At 38.0% G+C, this 20,739-nt stretch overlaps 2 protein-coding genes across 5 annotated transcripts; both read left to right on the top strand.

Annotated features, from left to right (window-relative positions):
* Positions 1 to 415: 415 nt before the first annotated feature.
* Positions 416 to 9,512, top strand: LOC113013503 (scavenger receptor cysteine-rich type 1 protein M130-like). The gene is made up of 8 exons (XM_026154486.1): positions 416 to 479; positions 1,034 to 1,224; positions 2,070 to 2,120; positions 3,366 to 3,764; positions 3,893 to 4,327; positions 6,880 to 6,993; positions 7,138 to 7,178; positions 8,661 to 9,512. The coding sequence occupies exons 2-8, from the start codon at positions 1,185 to 1,187 to the stop codon at positions 8,778 to 8,780; spliced, it is 1,200 nt and encodes a 399-aa protein (XP_026010271.1). The 5' UTR covers positions 416 to 479; positions 1,034 to 1,184; the 3' UTR covers positions 8,781 to 9,512.
* Positions 9,513 to 13,950: 4,438 nt separating this feature from the next.
* On the top strand, positions 13,951 to 20,075 carry LOC113013548 (uncharacterized). 4 transcript variants are annotated; one of them, XM_026154552.1, is made up of 7 exons: positions 13,951 to 14,006; positions 15,461 to 15,787; positions 16,000 to 16,188; positions 16,951 to 17,052; positions 18,066 to 18,103; positions 18,187 to 18,330; positions 18,726 to 20,075. In XM_026154552.1, exons 1-7 carry the CDS (start codon positions 13,967 to 13,969, stop codon positions 18,912 to 18,914), a joined length of 1,029 nt encoding a protein of 342 aa, XP_026010337.1. In that variant the 5' UTR covers positions 13,951 to 13,966; the 3' UTR covers positions 18,915 to 20,075. The 4 variants fall into 4 exon arrangements, with proteins under 4 accessions (XP_026010337.1, XP_026010339.1, XP_026010338.1 ...); XM_026154554.1 differs by having other exon boundaries at positions 13,956 to 14,006; positions 15,458 to 15,571; XM_026154553.1 differs by having other exon boundaries at positions 13,956 to 14,006; positions 15,458 to 15,787; positions 17,005 to 17,052.
* The last annotated feature ends 664 nt before the right edge of the window (positions 20,076 to 20,739 follow it).

Below are 20,739 nucleotides of genomic sequence, written 5' to 3'. Positions count from 1 at the left end.
GTCTATTGTGCATTTGTCAACTCAACGCAATCTGAATAAAACCTGAACAGTAAAAGTTAATTTAGTAGAGTAAAAACTAAACATTGTACAATACAAAGATAATGAAAAGCTGTTTAAACACCAGCAAACTGGCTAAAAGACATTTCCCAGTGTTTCTATAACTTATTTTGTCAGAGAAAAGGGAAACAAGATGTCCCTCGAAACTTCTCACACCACAAATGCATGGTTCACTTCCTTTTTATACATAATTAGCATATCTTAAACACTTTAAACACACAACTTCTGTTTCCGTCCAGGCTCACTTACTGTTACTGGGTGTATTTACTGTATGTCATCATACAGTAAATACATGTTAAAGCTTCTGCTTTTTTCTTTTATGCATGCTATTAATTTTTGCAAAACCAATAAATTTTCTGTTGCTTTGCACAGCTGGCTGCATTCACCAATCCACACAGCAGGTGAATCCACTTGGCTAAGAGGTGAGTGGTTAAGAGGTGGCCATTTGGGGGCCAGCCTTAGTAGTATGCGGTCTATTTCCTTCAAACAAATCATTTTATGCAAGTTGGGTTTGGCTGCTGAAATCCCATCATTACTGATTATCTGTTGCAGATTTTTCTTTCTCTCCGTTATATTTTATTCTGCCTCTTGTCTGTGTCTATTAACGCTTCACTTTTTCAATGTGTGTACCAGATTACAGTGTGTACCGGAGGAATTCACTGTATTGATGATTTCCTCTCACAGTCTGTACCCTGTTTGATGCTAAAGAAAAAGAAATAATAATTGACTTTTCATCTATTTGTGACTTAAAAAATATCAAGCAAATCGTCTTTGAACTCTGTGATAGTTTGTGATTATTTAATGTGTATTTCTTTATGGAATTTAACTCCTTGACACTTCTGAAAATGGACCCATACTGTTGGTTCTGTCTCCTGCATCGGAGTATGTAATGAGACTGGGATTTTGTGCAATTCTTGCAAGGTCATAAATTACATATTGTTATAATTACACAAAATCTGTTCCAAACCCTAAACAGTCCCTGACTACTAGGACCTCCAAGCCTGTGGTCAGCTCTTGCATTGGGGGGGTGCAGAACAGAGTGTGACGCATTTGAAGGCAGAACTACATTGCTGAGAGAAGATAGTTTCTGGTTTGCAAGTGAAGACGGTAAAGAGGGAGCATTAAATATGAAAGTCGGTCACACTTTGAGCTGCTTCATCTTCGTCAGTGAGTAAATCTTCCTATTTCTCAGATTTTCTCTGTGTTAGTTGTTTTCTTTTTTTATTTGGAGTTCATTGGTAAATTTTGCTCATTGTTGAACAGTTTCCATCTATCTCCTGTGGTTAAGCATGTTGTTCAGATTCAAAAATACACTTACACTGCAGTTTACTGAAAACACGGTAACTCCTTAATATAAACCTGTGTGGAATTTACACAAGCATCATTTAGCACAACCACGGTTTGCAGCTTATTTTTGTTAGTTTCCTCCCACTTTGCTCCCTAGAAATAATCTTTATAATATATGAAGATGTTTTTCTTCCATACTATTTCAAAAAGTGCAGTTTAACTTGTACAACTACTTAAACTGCACTGTTTCTTCATAACAAACCAGAGAAAAGAGTCTTAAAAGAGACCTCGGCTCAGATATTTATAAGCAGTTAAATGATACCATAATTTTCAAAACTACCCAGAAAGTTGGTTCCTCCTCCTTTTTCTTCCGTTTAGAAAATGTTTACAAAGCAACAATCTTTTTTTGCATGCATATTTATCAACACCAAGGGGAATAACATCGTTCAAGTGTTAAACTTAGAACTTGAAGTGCTAGCCAACAGTTTAAAAAATGTCATTTGACAAAGAAACGCACTAAAAGGAAATTAAGATGTCATCCCAGACCAATAAATTAAATCCATTTTCTCTCTTGCCGGATCTTAATTAAATCTTCCTCAGCAGATGGTTTGGGTACATGTCAGGAAGAATCAGGAAGTTCATCTCTTTTGAATTTAACGAACATAAAACATATTGCTGTATTTTACAGGAATATAGTGAGTGTATAATATTTATCATTTTCACAGGCCTGCATGGAACCATTGGCCTCGCCAACGCAGAAAGTTCCATCCATACAGGTAAGTGAAAACATCACAAGCGAATGCAGATTTGTTATCCCTTGAAGGAGAATGCTCGTGTGTGTCTCTTAAGACTCATTGGATTACCAAATGACAAAGTGTGATTTGTCACTCCGGAGATCACGTTAATGCTCTAGAGTCCTCTGACGCTGTGCATTGTGCTTGGTGATCATGGAAAACCCATTCCATGAAGCTCTGTACACACTGTTCTTGAGCTAATCTGAAGGCCACATGAAGTTTGGCGGTCTGTAGCCAATGACTGAACAGAAAGTTGGCAAGCTCCGGGCACTATGCACCTCAGCATCTGCTGATCCCACTCTGTGATTTTACCTGGCCTTTCACTTTGTGCCTGAGTTGCTGTCGCTCCTGATAGCTTCCCGTTTGTTATACTAACACTAACAGCTGACTGTGGAAAATTTAGTAGTAAAGAAATTTCATGATTGGATTTGTGGCACAGGTGGCATCCTTTCACGATACCATGCTGGAATTCACTGAGCTCCTGAGAGTGACCCTTACTTTCACAAATGTTTATAGCAGCAGTCTGTTTGCCTGGGTGCTTAATTTTATATGTCTGTGGCAATGGAACACCTGAATTCAATGATTTGGATGGGTGAGTGAATACTTTTGGGAATATAGTGTATATTAATGCCTAATGAGGGAAAAGAATAAGCAGGTGGGAACACAAGTGGAATTATCAGGGAACAGGGGACTAAGGAAGAAAAAGTAAATATAGAGCACAAGAGATAGAAGACTACCAAACTAAACAAATACATTGAAAAAAACCCATAACACAGAGACAGGGATCCAATAAAAAGAAAACACTAAGGAGACTAGTGTCAAACAAATACAAGAACAGAACCCAGAAGATATTTTACATAGAAGATACGATAAATAATAAAACTTAAAAGGAATTAAATCTAAAGATAACTAATGAAAAAAACAAACTAAGAAGTATAGGAGGATATTTAATATAAATGAGTGCTGTCAGCGTTAATCTCGTTAAAATGACGTTAATGCTATAACTGCATTAAGGCAGCAAATCTTCGTTAGGGAGTTAACGGGAATCGCCCTGTGAGAGGGCTGCACGCCATCAATGCGTTGGCGCGATTAGCTCGTTAACATGTTTATGCCGTGCAGCCCCCCGTGCGTATGCTAGAAAAGTGCTTGAAGCACAGAATAAAGTGCTGTATGAATATGGGTGAATTTGGCTTGCAGTAAAAAGCCTTTGTCTTTTTTGTCTTTCAGGGATGGACTGCAGTAATTCCCAGTGTGTTGACCCCTGTCATAACTACACTGTACTGAATGATGACTGGCGTTCAACGAATAACACAGATATTCAGGTCCTACACTGTGATAAAAACATTGACTGGCAAGGTTGGTATCGCCTGTTTCTGGGGGAATCTGGTGCTCATATTCCAGAGAGGTGTCTAGACCCCAACAGGTGTGGAACTCATGCTCCACTGTGGATAACACAACCTCATCCCACACAGTCGGGTGAAATTCTAACTCGCACTGTGTGCAGTTCTTGGGAAGGCAATTGCTGCAAATTTGAGTCACACATCATCCATGTCAAACACTGCTATGGAAACTACTATGTTTACAAACTTGTGAAGCCAGCCACATGCCAGCTTGCATACTGTGCAGGTATTGTTCTGCTTTAAATAAGATTGCACTGTAAAAAAAATTTTCTACCTTGTCCTTAAATTCTGCTGTTTATAACAAAAATGATTTCAACACTAACGCAGTAATATCTTTTTATTTATTGTAAACAGAGGTGAACATAACAGATCCTGCAGTTCCTTTTACCACACCTGCTCCAACACCAAAGGTCTCGTCACCCTATCAGGTCCATATCAATGTTACAACAGCAGTGGATAACAGCACAGCAGTTGAGGGGGAGGTCCGCCTGGTTAATGCAGGTAATGACTCCTGCTCTGGCAGAGTGGAGATCTTCCATGGTGGACAGTGGGGGGCAGTGTGTGATGATGCCTGGAGCCTAGGGGAAGCGCAGGTGGTGTGTAGACAATTGGGCTGTGGCAGGCTCCTCTCCATACCAACAAATGCAGAATTTGAACAGGGCAAAAGACACATCTGGTTGGACAATGTCACATGTTCAGGCAGCGAAACACAGCTCTCTGAGTGCCATCACTCAGGGTTTGGATCCCACAACTGCAGCCACCATGAGGATGCTGGTGTCATCTGTGAAGGTAAATTTGTGCAGCTGGAGGTCTGTTTAGTCGAGAGGTTTGCAATCACTAACAATTATAGAAATATTATATTTTTGAATTTTACGGTATTATAACCACATGATTTTAACATAAAATATTTTGTCTTTTCATCCTGAATTATTAGAAATAAAGTCTATATTTTTAATCTTTTGACTCTTTTGAGATGACGTCCCCAGCAGCTAATAATCACTCTAAAGACGCTCTCTATAATGACTTCAGCCATTTGAGAGGTGCATGAGTCTCTTTTCAGGACAAATTCATTCATATGCATGTGCTTAATCCTAGTAAGACGGAACAAAACAGAATTTGAAAAAGACCATTACTAATCACAAATTTGGTTGTACATTATAGTTTCTCTCTTGGTCTTCTCTCAATGAGCTTCATGATGTAGTCACCTGAAATGGGTTTCACTTCACAGGTGTTCCTTGGTGGAATTACTTCCCTTCTTAATGTATTTGAACCCATCAGTTGTGTTGCGCAGAAGTCAAGTTGGTACAGAGCTGAAGCCCTATTTGACAACTGTTAGAATTCATATTATGGCAAGAACCAGTCAGCCAAGTAAAGAGAAACGACAGTCCATCAGTACTGAAGGTTAGTCAGCCTGGAAAATTGCTAAAACTTTAAAAGTGTCCACAAGTGCAGTCTCAAAAACCATCAAGCACTATGACAAAACTGACTCACGTGAGGACCGCCCCAGGAAAGGATGACAAAGAGTCAAGAGTCACCAGCCTCAGAAATCACAAGTTAACAGCATCTCAGTTTAGAGCCCAGATAAATGCCACACAGAGTTCCAGCAGGACAATGACCCCAAACACACTTCCAGACTGTGTAAGGACTATTTAAAGGAGGAGAGTGATGGAGTGCTGCTCCAGATGGCCCGGTCTCCAGTCACCTGACCTAAACCCAATCAAGATGGTTTGGGATGAGATGGACCGCAGAGTGAAGGCAAAAGGACCAACAAGTGCTCAGCATCTCTGGGAACTCCTTCAAGACTCAATGAAGCTCATGGAGAGAATGTCAAACGTGTGCAAAGCAGTAATCAATGCACAGGGTGGCTATTTTGAAGAATCTAAAATATTAAACATGTCTTGAGTTATTTGACACTTTTTATTTACTACATAATTCCCTATGTGTTCATTCATAGTTTTAATGCCTTCAGTGAGAATCTACAATGTAAATGGTTACGTGAAAAAACACTAAATAAGGTGCGTCCAAACTGTTGACTGGTAGTGTGGCTACTCCTGTTTAATGGTTTACTATCACGTTTCTCTCATTAGCTAACAAAACTGAAATTGTGTTTGCTCAGCAAGCATCATCTATTAGATGTTTCCAACAGGTAAGCTAAGATAAACATTACTGTACAAACATTAACATAAACATTACTGTTGTGGGCAAAAGACCTGCAACTGACAAATAAAGGCTATCTCATCTCATCTCATCTCAAATATTAACATACAATTTACTGTAGAAACATTAAGATAACCATTACTGTACAGACATTAACATAAACAAGGTATCAATGCAACGCACTCTCTAAAACTGATCTATTCAGAGTAGATGTCACAGGTGCTGCAGTGCACTGTAGTAGTGCCGTCGTGGAAGGAAAGCTCCACTTTGTACAGTCTGCATTTAACTTTGTTTTCTATGAAACACTTTAACATTTTTTTTTTTAATGTCTTTTTCCAATTTCTTCTGCCCTCCTGGTCGTGCTACGTTCTTCTTCATTAGTATTGAGTACAGTGTTGGCAGACGAGAGGTGATACTGCCCCGTAGCTTCCTGTAATGTATTACAGTTACAAAAACACATTTAGGTGGTTTTAAAATATGATGCATCAACAATAAAATTTAATGTCAACAAATTTTTATAGTCAACATCATTGATTATGTCAACGAATCGTTGGAGCCCTGCCTGTTATGAGTGTAGCCTATTGGCCAAGTATTCATACTGATGTAGCTGAGACCTTGCTTTCTTTTCTCATAATACAGTATGTATTGAAAAATCAAGACTATGCAACTTAAAGTACACCCAGAAAATCAATATAAACTGAGAATACTGCTAACAGGACCATTGCATAAACTCCTAACACCTTATAGCAATATGCAAATAGTGTTTACTATAACTATAAACTACACAAAGAGTATTTAAATTTAAGAGGGTCAGTTTCCTGATATTACAATGAAAATAAGAAATATACCACATTAAAGTCCTTTTTTGTTGCTTAACTGAAATTTCAATGAATTACTATCTTATTATAAGCCGGCAAACCAATATAACAGAAGATGAATGATGCAGCCTGAATATGTAGCTGGGGATCGACTTAGCTGTCACTTCGTGGATTTGGCAGTAGGCAATTTATGGATTTGAGTAATAGTTTTTACCACGACTACTGAAATGTATGTAATTGTTCATTGGGAAGAAGACATTTCACATTTAAAGTATTAATGCTATTATTATTATGCATGTCATATAAACAAAGACTGGTTCACAGTTTAGATTATTTCTTTCTTTCTTTTTTTCCTCTCTCATCCAGGCTCTCACCCAGATTTCTCCCTGCTTTTGGTTGTTATAATTGTGGTCATGGTAGTACTAATGCTGTTCTCTGTTCTGATGTTGATCTACAAAAGGAGGACCAAGACCTCTGTTGGTGAGTAAACTTCTACCACTATCTGTACCTTTAACAGTTATTCAAATTATTTATCTTCAGACCTTTTATCCAACAGGATAGACACCAACTTCACTCACACTTAATTTAATCTAATGATGTAAAATATCAATATCTTTTTTCTAGATTTGGACAGAAGGAGAAACTCAGACCACAACCAGACTGAGGTGACTCGTCTGTATTTGCTTTACTATTACTCTGTAACAAAACAAAGCACAGTGTGAATTTGTAGGTCAGAAAAAGTCAGGCTTTTGCTTTTTATTTAGTAAATACAGATGTTCTCTCACCTAATGGAACAAATGGTTTTCCACAATTAACATTCAAATTCACTTTCCTAATTGGTGATTTATACCAAGAATGTATCAGATGTCTTTGTGTAGTTTGAACATTAACAATCTGTCAGAGGCATATGAATGAATGATAAGAGGCAGGTCAAGTTTGGAGGAACACCCCTCAGCATCTACATGACAAAGGATAACAAAAAAGAATTTTATCTCTCGAGGACAGAGGGTAAGCTCACTACATGAATCATCCATTACTCACAATCCCCTGTAATTACATTATGTCAAGAATGGATGGTTATGTCTCTAAATGCATGGAGTGATCTCTGTGGGAAAAGATGGCATCACATCAGAATTATCTAGCCACAGTGCAAATTATTTGATCCCCTGTTAAATTTGTAGGTTTGTTCACTTCCAAAGAATTGAACAGTCTCTAAAGTCATTTTATGGCAGTTTCAGTTTATTGAAGATCAACCAAAAATCTAGAAAAAAAAATTACCTAAAATCACATAAATTAAAAACACTTATCAGGATGAATTTTGCCCCACTCCCAGTTGATCCCAATAGCCTTCAGTTTATTAACAAACTCCTGTGAAGTTTTGGGCTGATACACTATCTTTCTAGTTATTATCCTTACCCCATGAGGATGGTTACACTGAGAATGATTGATGGTCATTTTATATTGCTTCCATTTCCAACGGTGCACCAATTGCACCAACAGTGGTGAACTTCTCACCAAGCTTCTTGCTGATGGTCTTGTAGCCATTCCAGCTGTGTTCAGGTCTGCCGTGTTATTCCTGACATCCTTTGACAGCTCTTTGGTCTCACCCATGGTGGTGGAGAGACTGGAATGAACAAAAGCATTAAAAATCCACAAAAGCTATTATTTAACACAGCCAGATGAACTTCTAATTGCATTCATATTTATGTCCATGACACACAAGCACATACCTCTGCGTGAATCCCCTGTTACTCTGAAGATTACCCACAGTCCTTTGCAATTCCTAGCCAATGTAGGGTGACATTTGAGACAGTAGGTGGTAGCATTGGCCCATTAACGTTAATCTTTTTTGTGCAACCGCAGACACACGATTCCTTAGTATCTCTTAAAAGGGGCCTTACAGCTGTTATAATTTTTTTATAGTTTTTAGTGCTTTTCTACTCTACCGGAGCACTCAAACCATCAGCTTTGGCACGGGATATGTGTCATGCAGACTGGAGCAGCCAGGGATTGAACCACCAATCCTCCAATTGTTAGACCTGCTCTGTCTCCTGAACTACAGCCACCTGTGTTATTTTCTATTTTTCTTTTCTTTTTTTTCATTTGAATATTAATTAAATATTTTTTTTGCTTTCTTTTTTCCCCAGATTGCCCTCTATGAAAATTTTTGTCCAGTCTCCAGATGTGACGATTCAATCTACCAGAGCCTCGATCCCACCAGCAGCGACCAAGACCAAACCTACTGCAGTCTCACGCACTCAAAGTAGACAGTTTCAGAAAAGCATTCAGATCATTTCATATGACACAGAAAATGCTTATTTTTATGTGCGTGCACAAAAAGTCTGAACCACTAATGTTAAGCTTAAGTGTACATGGGAAGGAGAACTGGGAATTCGAATACATGAGGAGTCTTGGGAACAGGCTATAGCGAGGGTACGATCTTCCACCTCCTGTGCTCGTCTTGGACTCAATTTAAGGTCATACACAGGGTGCATTTCTCTAAGTCTAGACTTTCTGAATTGTATCCAGAAGTGGAAAATAAATGTGATAAATGCCACGGTTCTCCTTGTCACCTTAGCCACATGTTTTTTCTGTGTCCTGAGCTACAAGGTTTTGGACAGGGTATTTTGCTATTATGTCAACTGTTCTTGGGGTAACTCTTCATCCTTGTCCTCTAATTGCTGTATTTGGGATTTCTGTTCGCTCACTTACACTTGATTCCACACAAAAGGATATTATAGCCTTCACATCCCTATTAGCGAGACGTCTAATATTGTTGCATTGGAAGTCTGTTAAGTATCCTACTGTTTCCCGGTGGCTTAAAGATGTCATGTTTTTTTTAAAACTTGAAAAAATTAAATATACGTTGAAAGGTTGCACAGCCAAATTTTTTCACAAGTGTTAACCCTTTATCTCTTATTTTGCTAGTCTAGAGGTATTGCCTGTTTACATCTACTTTTGTTACTGTTATATTCCTCTATGTTTGATGGTTGTGTTGATCTGTGTGGGACTGGGGATGGGGGGGGGGCGTTGTGTTTTTTTTTTTCATATATATATATATGTATGTTTGTTTACTTAGGAAAATGAAGAAAGGTTGATTGTATTTCGGTAACTGCAAGTGCTGTTGTTTTCTTTTTTTCAATAAAAATATTTTCAAAAAAAAAAAAGTCTGAAGCAGAAATCTTGGCTTTTACAGAGGAAGTTGATAATGTGATACCCGTTATCTCCAAATGAGGTTTTAGTTTTCATCGAGCCAGGTAATTCAAAGAAAGCCTGTCTGTGTTCATAGTGTACCCCTCTGGTCAGACAAAGCTAAACAAACACTTAACCTACTGGTATATTTGAAGGATTTTTCTCATTATCAGTTTAAAAGATGTTGGCTAAGTTTTTTAAAGTCAGTGTTCACCTTTGTACCTTTTAATATGCTCGATGTAGGGAGTTTTTCATGTTCACCTGTAGCTTTGGCAATTCTTGATAACTGAGCCTCAGACAATGAGATTCACTGAGCAATTTACACAGCAGCAGTAAATCAAAGTTTATATATTTAGTGAAAAAAACAAAATATGTTGTTTAAGGTTAAAATCAATTATTTTTGCAACCGCAAATATGATAGTAAAGGTATCATTTTTAGAGAAAAAAGCGTTTGACTTTTTAAAGAACATCAATAACATTCAGTAACTTCAAGCAAAATACCTCCTGGTGATGCAAAATGAGTGGGTCATGAGTTAAACTTCAACTAAAGCAACCACCAATGAGAGTAGAAATTAAAATATTGATGATTGACCTATGACAGTATAGATTAGGCAACCAGAAGCTGTAATTTCCACTAGGGGCTGAATGTTAGCGGCAAAGTGATGCACAATGTGAGTCACTTCCTGTGTGAATGCCCTTTTACTTGTTTTGTAATCACTGCCTACAACAAACTCAAAGTTTGAAGCCACCATGCTTCTGCTGCTGATGCTCTCATGGTAGGAGTCTTCTGTGGTCACTGTTTAAGTACCTTGATAACAAAGCAGTCAAGGTTTTATTGCCACATCCTTTCTGAGTACTTTTTCCTGATGATGTGCGTCAGTTTACCAACTTGTAATGTGACTTCCAGGAGAATAAAGCACCATTCAACAAAGCAAAAGTCATCTCAAACTGGTGTCATTAACACTTTGTTAAGCTTCAATCACCAGAACACTTTAAAGATACAGTGAAACAGAAATTTCCAGCTGACAAAATCTGAAGAACCTCGATTGCAGGATTCATTATTTTCTCTGTGAGAAACATCTTTATTACTCAGAAAAAAGAAAGGATTGAATTTTTCATGCATTTGTGAATCTTATATACATCATGCCGTGCAAGTGCTCCAACCACTGTGTGTCAGTTTGCAATCACATCTGTTTTACTGCTTTATGGCAAAAGTTTTGTATGAGAAAAAAACAATTATATATCTTGTACGCCAATTCAACAGCCTGTCTGCATCAAACTCATTAGCCACATGCAGCGAGATGCCAGTGCGTACACAAGAGTGTCTGCTTTAAACTTTGGCATAAACATAATTTCATAAACACAGCAACACAGATGAGATGCTTTTTAGGCAGAAAATGAAATGAAATTCAATTCAATTCAATTTTATTTATATAGCGCCAAATCACAACATAAGTCGCCTCAAGGCGCTTCATAGATACAGAGAAAAACCCAACAATCATATGACCCCCTATGAGCAAGCACTTTGGCAACAGTGGGAAGGAAAAACTCCCTTTTAACAGGAAGAAACCTCCGGCAGAACCAGGCTCAGGGAGGGGCGGGGCCATCTGCTGCGACCGGTTGGGGTGAGAGAAGGAAGACAGGATAAAGACATGCTGTGGAAGAGAGACAGAGGTTAATAACAGATATGATTCAATGCAGAGAGGTCTGTTAATACATAGTGAGTGAGAAAGGTGACTGGAAAGGAAAAACTCAATGCATCATGGGAATCCCCCGGCAGCCTACGTCTATTGCAGCATAACTAAGGGAGGATTCAGGGTCACCTGGTCTAGCCCTAACTATATGCTTTAGCAAAAAGGAAAGATTTAAGCCTAATGTCACGATCCTGGGTCTTATGACCCAGTGTTTTGAGTTTTAGTTCATTTTGATGTTTTAGTTAATGTAAGCCCTTCAGGTTCCTAAGTTCATTTGTTATCATGCCTAGGTGTTTCTAGTTCTTATTATTTCCCCCTCGTGTTTCCAACTATGGTAAATCTCCCCTGCTCTTCATGCGTTTCATGTCTGTGTCTTACATTGTGAAGTTCGGGTTGTCATGTCTACGTCTCATTATGTTTCCTGTTTTATTGTGAAGAGGTCTGGTGTTTCTGTGTTCATCGTGTTCAGTTTTACTCTTCCCCTGTGGCGTTGTTATGTTCATGTTGATCTACTGTGCCTTTCTGTTCCATGTTTCAGATCCCTATGTTCTGTCTCCCCCAGTCTGTTAAGTTCACATGTCTTGAGTTCCGTCAGTGTGTTTCCTGTTTTACTTTCACAGTCTGTTCTATGTTAATGTTTCTAGTTTTGCTTCCCTTGCCTCGTCCTGCTTAATTACTCTCAGCTGTGCTCTCCTCCTGTGGCTCATTCCCCCTCGTTATCCCTCAGTGTATTTAAGCCCCATGTTTCTTTTTGTCAGTGTTGCGTCCTCCCTCATAGCTGTGTGAGTTTTCCCTGTGGCGCCGTGTGCTTTAGTTTTCCCAGTTTAGTTTATTTTGTATTGTTTTTTGTGTCCCACTTCACGCCAGCAATAAAGCTGTGTTTTTTGAGTTTACCTTTTGACTCTGTGAGTTTGCGTTTGGGTCCTACTCTTGCCTGCACACAGCCGTATTGTGACACCTAATCTTGAAAGTAGAGATGGTGTCTGTCTCCTGAATCCAAACTGGAAGCTGGTTCCACAGAAGAAGGGCCTAAAAACTGAAGGCTCTCCCTCCCATTCTACTTTTAAATACTCTAGGAACAACAAGTAGGCCTGCAGAGCGAGAGCGAAGTGCTCTAATAGGGTGATATGGTACTACAAGGTCATTAAGATAAGATGGGGCCTGATTATTTAAGACCTTGTATGTGAGGAGCAGGATTTTGAATTCAATTCTGGATTTAACAGGAAGCCAATGAAGGGAAGCCAAAACAGGAGAAATATGCTCTCTCTTTCTAGTCCCTGTCAGTACTCTTGCTGCAGCATTTTGGATTAGCTGAAGGCTTTTCAGTGAGTTTTTTGGACATCCTGATAATAATGAATTACAGTAGTCCAGCCTGGAAGTAATAAATGCATGAACTAGTTTTTCAGCGTCACTCTGAGACAGGATATTTCTAATTTTAGAGATGTTGCGCAAATGGAAGAACGCAGTCTTACATATTTGTTTAATATGTGCATTGAAGGACATGTCCTGGTCAAAAATGACTCCACGGTTCCTCACAGTGTTACTGGAGGCCAAGGTAATGCCATCCAGAGTAAGAATCTGGTTAGATACCATATTTCTAGGCTTTTCAGACCCGAGTACAATAACCTCAGTTGTATCTGAATTAAGAAGCAGAAAGTTAGCGGCCATCCAGGTCTTTATGTCTTTAAGACATTCCTGCAGTTTAACTAATTGGTGTGTGTTATCTGGCTTCATGGACAGATAGAGCTGGGTGTCATCTGCATAGCAGTGAAAATGTATGCTATGTATTCTAATGATGCTGCCTAAGGGAAGCATGTATAATGTAAACAGAATCGGTCCTAGCACTGAACTCCATAATTAACCTCAGTGTGTGAAGAGGACTCTCCATTTACATGCACAAACTGGAGTCTATTAGATAGATATGATACAAACCACTGGAGTGCAGTACCTGTAATACCTACAGCATGTTCTAATCGCTCTAATAGGATATTATGGTCGACAGTATCGAATGCTGCGCTAAGGTCTAGCAGGACAAGCACAGATGAGTCCACTGTCAGAGGCCATAAGAAGATCATTTGTAACCTTCACTAAAGCTGTTTCTGTGCTGTGCTGAGCTCTGAAACCTGACTGAAACTCTTCAAATAAACCATTCCTCTGCAGATGATCTGTTAGCTGTTTGACAACTACTCTTTCAAGGATTTTTGATATGAAAGGAAGGTTGGAGATTGGCCTATAATTAGCTAAGACTGCTGGGTCTAGAGATGGCTTTTTGAGTAAAGGTTTAACTACAGCCAGCTTGAAGGCCTGTGGTACATAGCCGATCATTAGAGATAGGTTGATCATATTTAAGATCGAAGAATTAATTAATGGCAGGACTTCTTTGAGCAGTTTTGTAGGAATGGGGTCTAAAAGACACGTTGATGGAAATGAAAATTAGCCTATGACACATTTAGAAGAAGGGGAGTGTGTGTGTGTGTTTGTGTGTGTGTGTCCTCATTATTGAGTGAAGTTCCTGTTTTGTGAGTTAAGAAGGAAGAGAAACAGCATTAAACCATCAGAGCCTCAAGATGAAAGCCTGTCACACTCTGGTCTGCTTCATCATACTTAGTGAGTGAATTCTAAATTTTAATTTCCGTGTTCTCTTTCTTTCTTTGTTGTTTGCATCTTTATTTTCTGTTTGTTAAAAACAGAAAATGGTGTCTGTTTATTAAAAATCAATCACCAGGTTTGTTTGTTTATTGGTTTTTCATGTTGAATCATTGATTTCTGTTGAACCACAAACTGTTTCAGTCTTTCTTAATTTTCTTCTCTTACATGTTTGTTTTGTGGTGTTTATAGCTGGAAACATGTAACTTGAACATGCAGGTCACTGAAAATAGAAGTTTTAAAACAATAAAAAAAAATGTCTGTGAAGGTTCTCAGTCATCCAGGTTATCGTAGTCTAAGGAGCTTGGAAAGAAAAGCGTCTGGACTTCTTTAAGTTGCTTGAAGACGTTTCACCTCTCATCCGAGAAGCTTCTTCAGTTCTAAGGTCAAATGGTGGAGAGTCCCAGATTTGAACCCAGTGGGAGTTAATCTGGTTTTGATATCGCTTCCCAGACGCCTTAACGCCCACTCACATCCTGGGCCATCTGACCTCAGGAAATCACATGATAGGGTGGGGCCAGGTTTCACAATGAGCTCACCTGAAACCCTGGCTGATTGTGACCCACACTCGTTTTCACACCTTGGCTCATGTGATTAGGTAGAGGATCATCAGGGGGTCCTTTGTCCCTCTTTGGGGGGAAACTCCCACTGGGTTTAAATCTGGGACTCCCCACCATTTGACCTTAGAACTGAAGAAGCTTCTCGGATGAGAGGTGAAACGTCTTCAAGCAACTTAAAGAAGTCCAGACGGTTTTCTTTCCAAACTCCTTAGAATAAAAAAAAAAATCACGTAAACAATATTCTTTAAGCTGCATTTTGCTCCTTAGTTCTTCTTAGGTTCATCCTAATCTCATATGCAGAAATGGCTATTTGTTGTATTTTTTGTGAACGTTGCCCATACTAAAACTTGCAGGTGTCTTTTCATGTATAGACAGTCTCACTGTTTTGCCAAATACAAATGTATCCAAGCAATCTAGCAGGAAATGTATATTTAGACACAACTAAATTCTATGAGCATTTTCGAAACCCCACATGCACCTGGTTCCTCTTTTTTGAACTAATGAGGCATCAGTCAGGTTTTTTTAGGCTCACAAGAAAAACCACAGCATGCATGTTCAAAAAATGAAAATTTTAATGTTAAGCAACAATCCCAAAACATTTTCCACAATAGAAACAATTATTATTCAATACACTGTAAAAAAAATATGGAGATGAATACATCATTAGAAGCAAATGACACTCAAGTAACTCTCAGTCAGCAGATGTTTGTGTAGATGTCAGAATCAGGAAGTTTTTTTTTTTAATTTTTTAAATATTTAAATAACAATATGAAGAATTTAACTGTACAATTAAAGCACATAATGATCTGTCTTTATAGGATGATGGTAACTATTGAATGCTAATCTTTTCAGCAGCACAGCAGGATGGTCTTGTCAATGCAGAAACACCCAGACACAGAAAAATGGAAGGAGAAGACGTCACACTTGAATGCACGTTCCTTATCAGTGGAAGCAGGAGGCTCTTCTGTAAGGAAGAATGTGAAAAGGGAAACATTCTGATTAATACAACTGCTGACACATTTCAGAGCGACAGATACAGCATTCAATATTTCAAAAAAAATTTTAGTTATGATATTATGTATGTGAGCATCACACAGCTGAAACAGTCTGACTCAGGAAGGTACAAGTGTACTTTGGACAGCACTTTGAACCCAGATTATTTTGAGATAATTGTCACTGAAGGTAAGTCTCTACAAAAATTATATTCATATTTCTGAAGATGTGAACATATTCACATCTCATTGGCAACAACATTTCTTTCAATTGATCTCCATTCAGTCATTTTTTGAATATAAGCTTAGCGTTGCCATAAAACACCTGTTAACCTACATTACTCGCATGCAGACATACAAACTGCAGGATTGTTTTTGTACTGATTGTTTCTTTGTTCACAGCTGTAAAAATTTCAACACCAGGCTCTACTCCAAAGGCTTTTTCATCATCAACCTTTCTCCTATCAACCTCAACAACAGCAACAACAGCAGCAACAACAACACAAAGTTTTAACTTCAGTTTAGAAAGCGCTACATCTACATCCTCCTCCACTGAAATCCTGAACCCTTCTGAGACACCTGCAGGTCCAGGTATGGGTTCGTCTGTGTATTTATCAAAAACCTCAACCACATTCAAGAGCAGTAGAAACATCGCTCGGTCATATTACTAAAGTGTAAACTTAACGTGTAAACTTTAATTCATTAACTAATGATGCATTGTCAGCTATTTGATTTTGAAATTTTAAGCACAATGTACAAAATGAGTAAAGTTTTCAAACAAATGCAGTGCATAAACAGTGCAAGAGTTAAATGAAGAACTCACGAACTGCACATGAACAGCTGAGTGAGACCACGTTTGACTTCCTTAAAGCACCATGACATGAGATCTAGATGACAGATGTTATAGACTTCCACTTCTGTGTGGTTACCTGTTACTGTGTGGTCATATCTCAGTGTTCTATATGTGATCCTATGACTATTATGCCATCAAAAAGTAGACAAAAATGCAGTGGGGAAAAGACTGCACAGAACTGGCCAATCACATTAGCTGTGGGCTACGTCGACCTGACATTACGTTACATTTCTCATGATGTGCATGCAAGCTTAACGTAAAAAGTTAGACTTGATAGTCACACACAGGACAGCCTCATTTGAGTAGTTGGCACTGCATGTGATGGAGGATTCAAGTGCAACAGTCGAAACTGAAACTTCATCTGAAAATAAATTAGGAGGACCAAAAGTAATTTCATACAAATGAAATGTAACTCAGAGTATCTGTGTTTTGGTTGCATAATTCATCGCCAAATATTACGAGTGTGACAGTAAAAAGAAATGTGTTCTCTTGAGGTGCAGATAAGCCGCTTTATGTGATTCTGATTCTGGTCATTATGATCACCCTCTTATCAGCCGCTTTGCTGATTTTCTACAAGAAGATGAAGGCCATTAAACCTAAAGGTGAGTCTGTAGCACAGTGAGAAACCTCTGTTTTTTACCACTTCAGAGCAACTCTGCAGATTAACCTCAGGGTTAACCTTAATTAAGTTCTTATGCTGCACTGCAAAAATTCAAAAACTTACCAAGTATATTTGTCTAATTTCAAGTCAAAAATATCTCATCGCAGTTAAAATAAGACACAATCAGCTACACAGTAACATTTCAGTGAGATATATGAACTCGTTTTTAGACAGTGCATCTTGGATCTGGAGAATTTTCACTTGTTCCAATTGCAGATTTTTTTTCACTTATTTCTTACAATTTTATTTTATTTTTTATTGTATTAAGTGAAAAAAATCTGCCAATGGAACAAGTGAAAATTCAGGCGTAGTCAGTTTACAAATTGGATTCAGGTCACAAAGTACAATGTTGGTGTCGAGTTTTAGGATGGTTAAATGCTTATAGAAAAATAAAATTGTTGTTAAACTGATTTCTGATCTGGAATAAACTGCTGTGACAACATTTGATTGTTTGACTGAAAGGTGTTCAGCACAGAGTCACATTGACCAGTTTTCATACATTGCTAAACCATCGACTTAGGAAAATTCAAATTCATTAAAAGAAAAATGAAAAATGATGTAGTGACAGAGGTTTTAACTTCAGTAGACCTATCCATGTCTGTGACTCTCAGATGCTTCTACACTAGAAGCTAGAAGTACTAGACTGATACTCACTGGGTTGACTTATTAAGATGTTAGGATATATGAAAGCTGACAGATGTCCCGGTAAAGCTGAACATTTCAGAAGCACAACATCTGCACAGCTGGAAAAAAAGATGCAAGATGTAACAGATTACAATAGGCATGAATTAAGTCAAGTGTGACTTGGCTGTGGCACTGAATACATCTTTAAGATTAAGTTGAAAGATATTCAGTTTTCATTCTTCATATTGTTCCCAAGTTTAGTTCCTTTTTTGTAGTTGGTTGTAGTTCCTGGAAGGTGTTTAAGTTTGTGTTCTCACCTGCATTTTTCAGGACCTCCTGTAGAAACAGAATACGCCAATATCACACAGGTTAGTTTTAGAAATTATGAGACACGCAGTCTTCATTACCTTCTGATTTTTATCAGTTGGCCAGTATGTTCTCTTTTTTCCAGAATAACCGATTGTGTGAAGAGATAAGAGACGGTGGTTCACCTCCTGCGGAAGTGTCTTCAGCTGATGCCTTTCCCAAAACCTGCCAGCGAGCTGGAGTTGAAAACCTCGAACTTTACAGCCTCATCACCTATTCTCAAAGTAAAGTAAGTAGAACTGTGGTCTGACTGGTCAGAAACCAGAACAGACCTGTTTGAGTAGTGTCATTAGTAATCATCGATAGGATATTTTCTTTCTGCCAGCTAATAGTAAAAAATAAAAAATGTCCAAATTCAGTGAACACGCTCTGGTTCAGGGTTATTAGGCGTGGCTAGTTTTTTTTTAAGTCCAGGACAAATCCTTTGTTCCTAAACGTTATAATTTTCAGCTTCTGTGAGGTGATAATTTAATGCAGTAGCTGAGGTTGTAGGTTGAAGTGATTTGTTTAGTTTCAGTAAACCAAGTTTAGTAAAGCAAAAAAGTTTTTTTCCACTCCTGTTTTATCTGCTGGATGGGTTTATTTTTTAAGTACGTTTAAAGTTTAACCTCACTTATTTTTCAGGCTGAAAATGACACAGATGAAGTTGATTACACTGAAGTGGATTTTTCCCACATTTCTGTAACTAACAGCACCCTCTGTGGAAAATCAGGTGATGTTGTCTACTCCACACCTCAGATACATGCTAGCCCCAGGAACCATGTTAAAGATGCTTCACCTCCTCTGTACTCTATAAAACCAAAACTGAAATAAAATACAAACTGAAAAAAGCGCAACACCTGAAGAGTCTTGCACTGTCACTGCAAAGAGAATAGAGGTTGCAGAGGGGCGTAACAAAGTGTTTGAGAAGGGTTTTTTCACAAATGATTCAAAGTTTAACTTGGAAGCCACGGTGTGAAACAAAAGACTTCACATGATGTGATGATGGAACAGAATATTTATGTTTTATTTACACTTTGTATGCAGTAAATTTTATCCGACTGGATGTTTAGTTTTTTGGAACGAAGCTTGTTCTCAGTAAAAGCTGTTTGTTTATGTTGTTTTGTACTAACAGTAGTTTTATTTGAAAAACGACCTATACTGTCTTCTTTCAGTTTGGTTCTGTATTCTTATTTCACTGTTCTTATTTCATAGGAAACATATTGTACAGTGGGCTGAATTCAAAAGCCAGTTTATCTGATTGATTATGTTCACTATGTAAAAAATTATCTAAATCTAAAATATGCAGTCATTGTCATCAAAATATTTTTGTTATAAACCTGCGGTGAGTTATAAATATTTTTAATAACAGAGTATCGATGTTGACCTTTGTGTCCCTCTGGTGGCTACTTCTTTAACCTTGCACAGTACACAGTACTTTAATGAATGTTACACTATGTTCCTGAACTTTTGCCTCCTACTAAAGGCCTCTAGTGCAAAAGAGGATTTCCTGTACTACAAAGTTTCACTTCTTAAAGTTTACCAGGGTATATCACCATGGTAACTGGTATTAAACCTAACCTGCCCTGGAGCAGGTATTCTTCTAGAGCTGATCAGATATGAAATAATTCCCTAACGACCAGTCAGTTCAACAGATGTTGGTTTCACCGTTGCTGAAAGATGAGTGTAAGTTTACCAGTACACATTTTAAAATATCCTCTTTCCCTAATGACTATGCTTATTTTAATCCCCCCACTGGTTACAAACAATTTTATGCATTTATTTACTTTTTGTTTTTGTGAACTTCAGGAATGTATTGAGAGGTGTCCTTCTTTAAAACAGGAAGCTGATGACTCAGCTAAAGGTTGAGTCACCTGTCATCTCATGTTCTTCTGCATTTCATTTTGAATTCTGTTTTATTTTAATCCTTGCTCTCAAACAGTTGAAGACCACCGACACCGCAACTGAAAAAAATAAAACTATTTTACATATGAATATATCTAAATACTCAATTGTATTCCAATTTTCAAGGCTTTGCTTAATCTTTATTTTTGCTGGCTTTCTTTCTATTTCAATTCATTATTTTTGTCCTTTGCATCTATAAATTCTTTCTTACGTATTCTTTATTAAATATTCGTTGTAAATGAATATCTTCAGTGAGAAAAAAGGTTGAATTCATAATCTTTGTGACTTTCTCTTTTGATTATTTATTTTTTATTCATATCCATCCATCATTATTTCTACAGCAGTGTGTCACGTTCTTGTGTTGAGCTTGCTAGCCATCTGGCTTGTTTAGACTCCAAGGATTTAAATCCAGCCTAACGCAGCTTTAGAAGTGATGAGACACAAAAGCTAAACCAACACAGAATCCTTCACTCTGCAGTTCAAGAAGTTAAAGCAAAGGGGAGAAGTGTAGAGCTGTATGATGTGTGTGGGGGAGGGAGTCCATCATTAAGAGAAGTGAGAAGTTCCTGGTTTGTAAGACGAGCAATATGAAGACAGTATGTGGCACTGTGGTCTGTTTCATCTTTCTCGGTGAGTAAATTTTTGTATTATTACTCCTTCTTGCATATCATTGCTTTATGTGGTTAAATATGTTTACTGGAACATGACGTTTGTTAAAAATATGAGGTAACTTCCCCAAATATAAACCACGCAG

Source organism: Astatotilapia calliptera, chromosome 20 (genome assembly GCF_900246225.1).
Source record: "Astatotilapia calliptera chromosome 20, fAstCal1.2, whole genome shotgun sequence".
Lineage (NCBI taxonomy): Eukaryota > Metazoa > Chordata > Actinopteri > Cichliformes > Cichlidae > Astatotilapia > Astatotilapia calliptera.
This window is presented reverse-complemented; position numbering and strand designations above follow the sequence as displayed.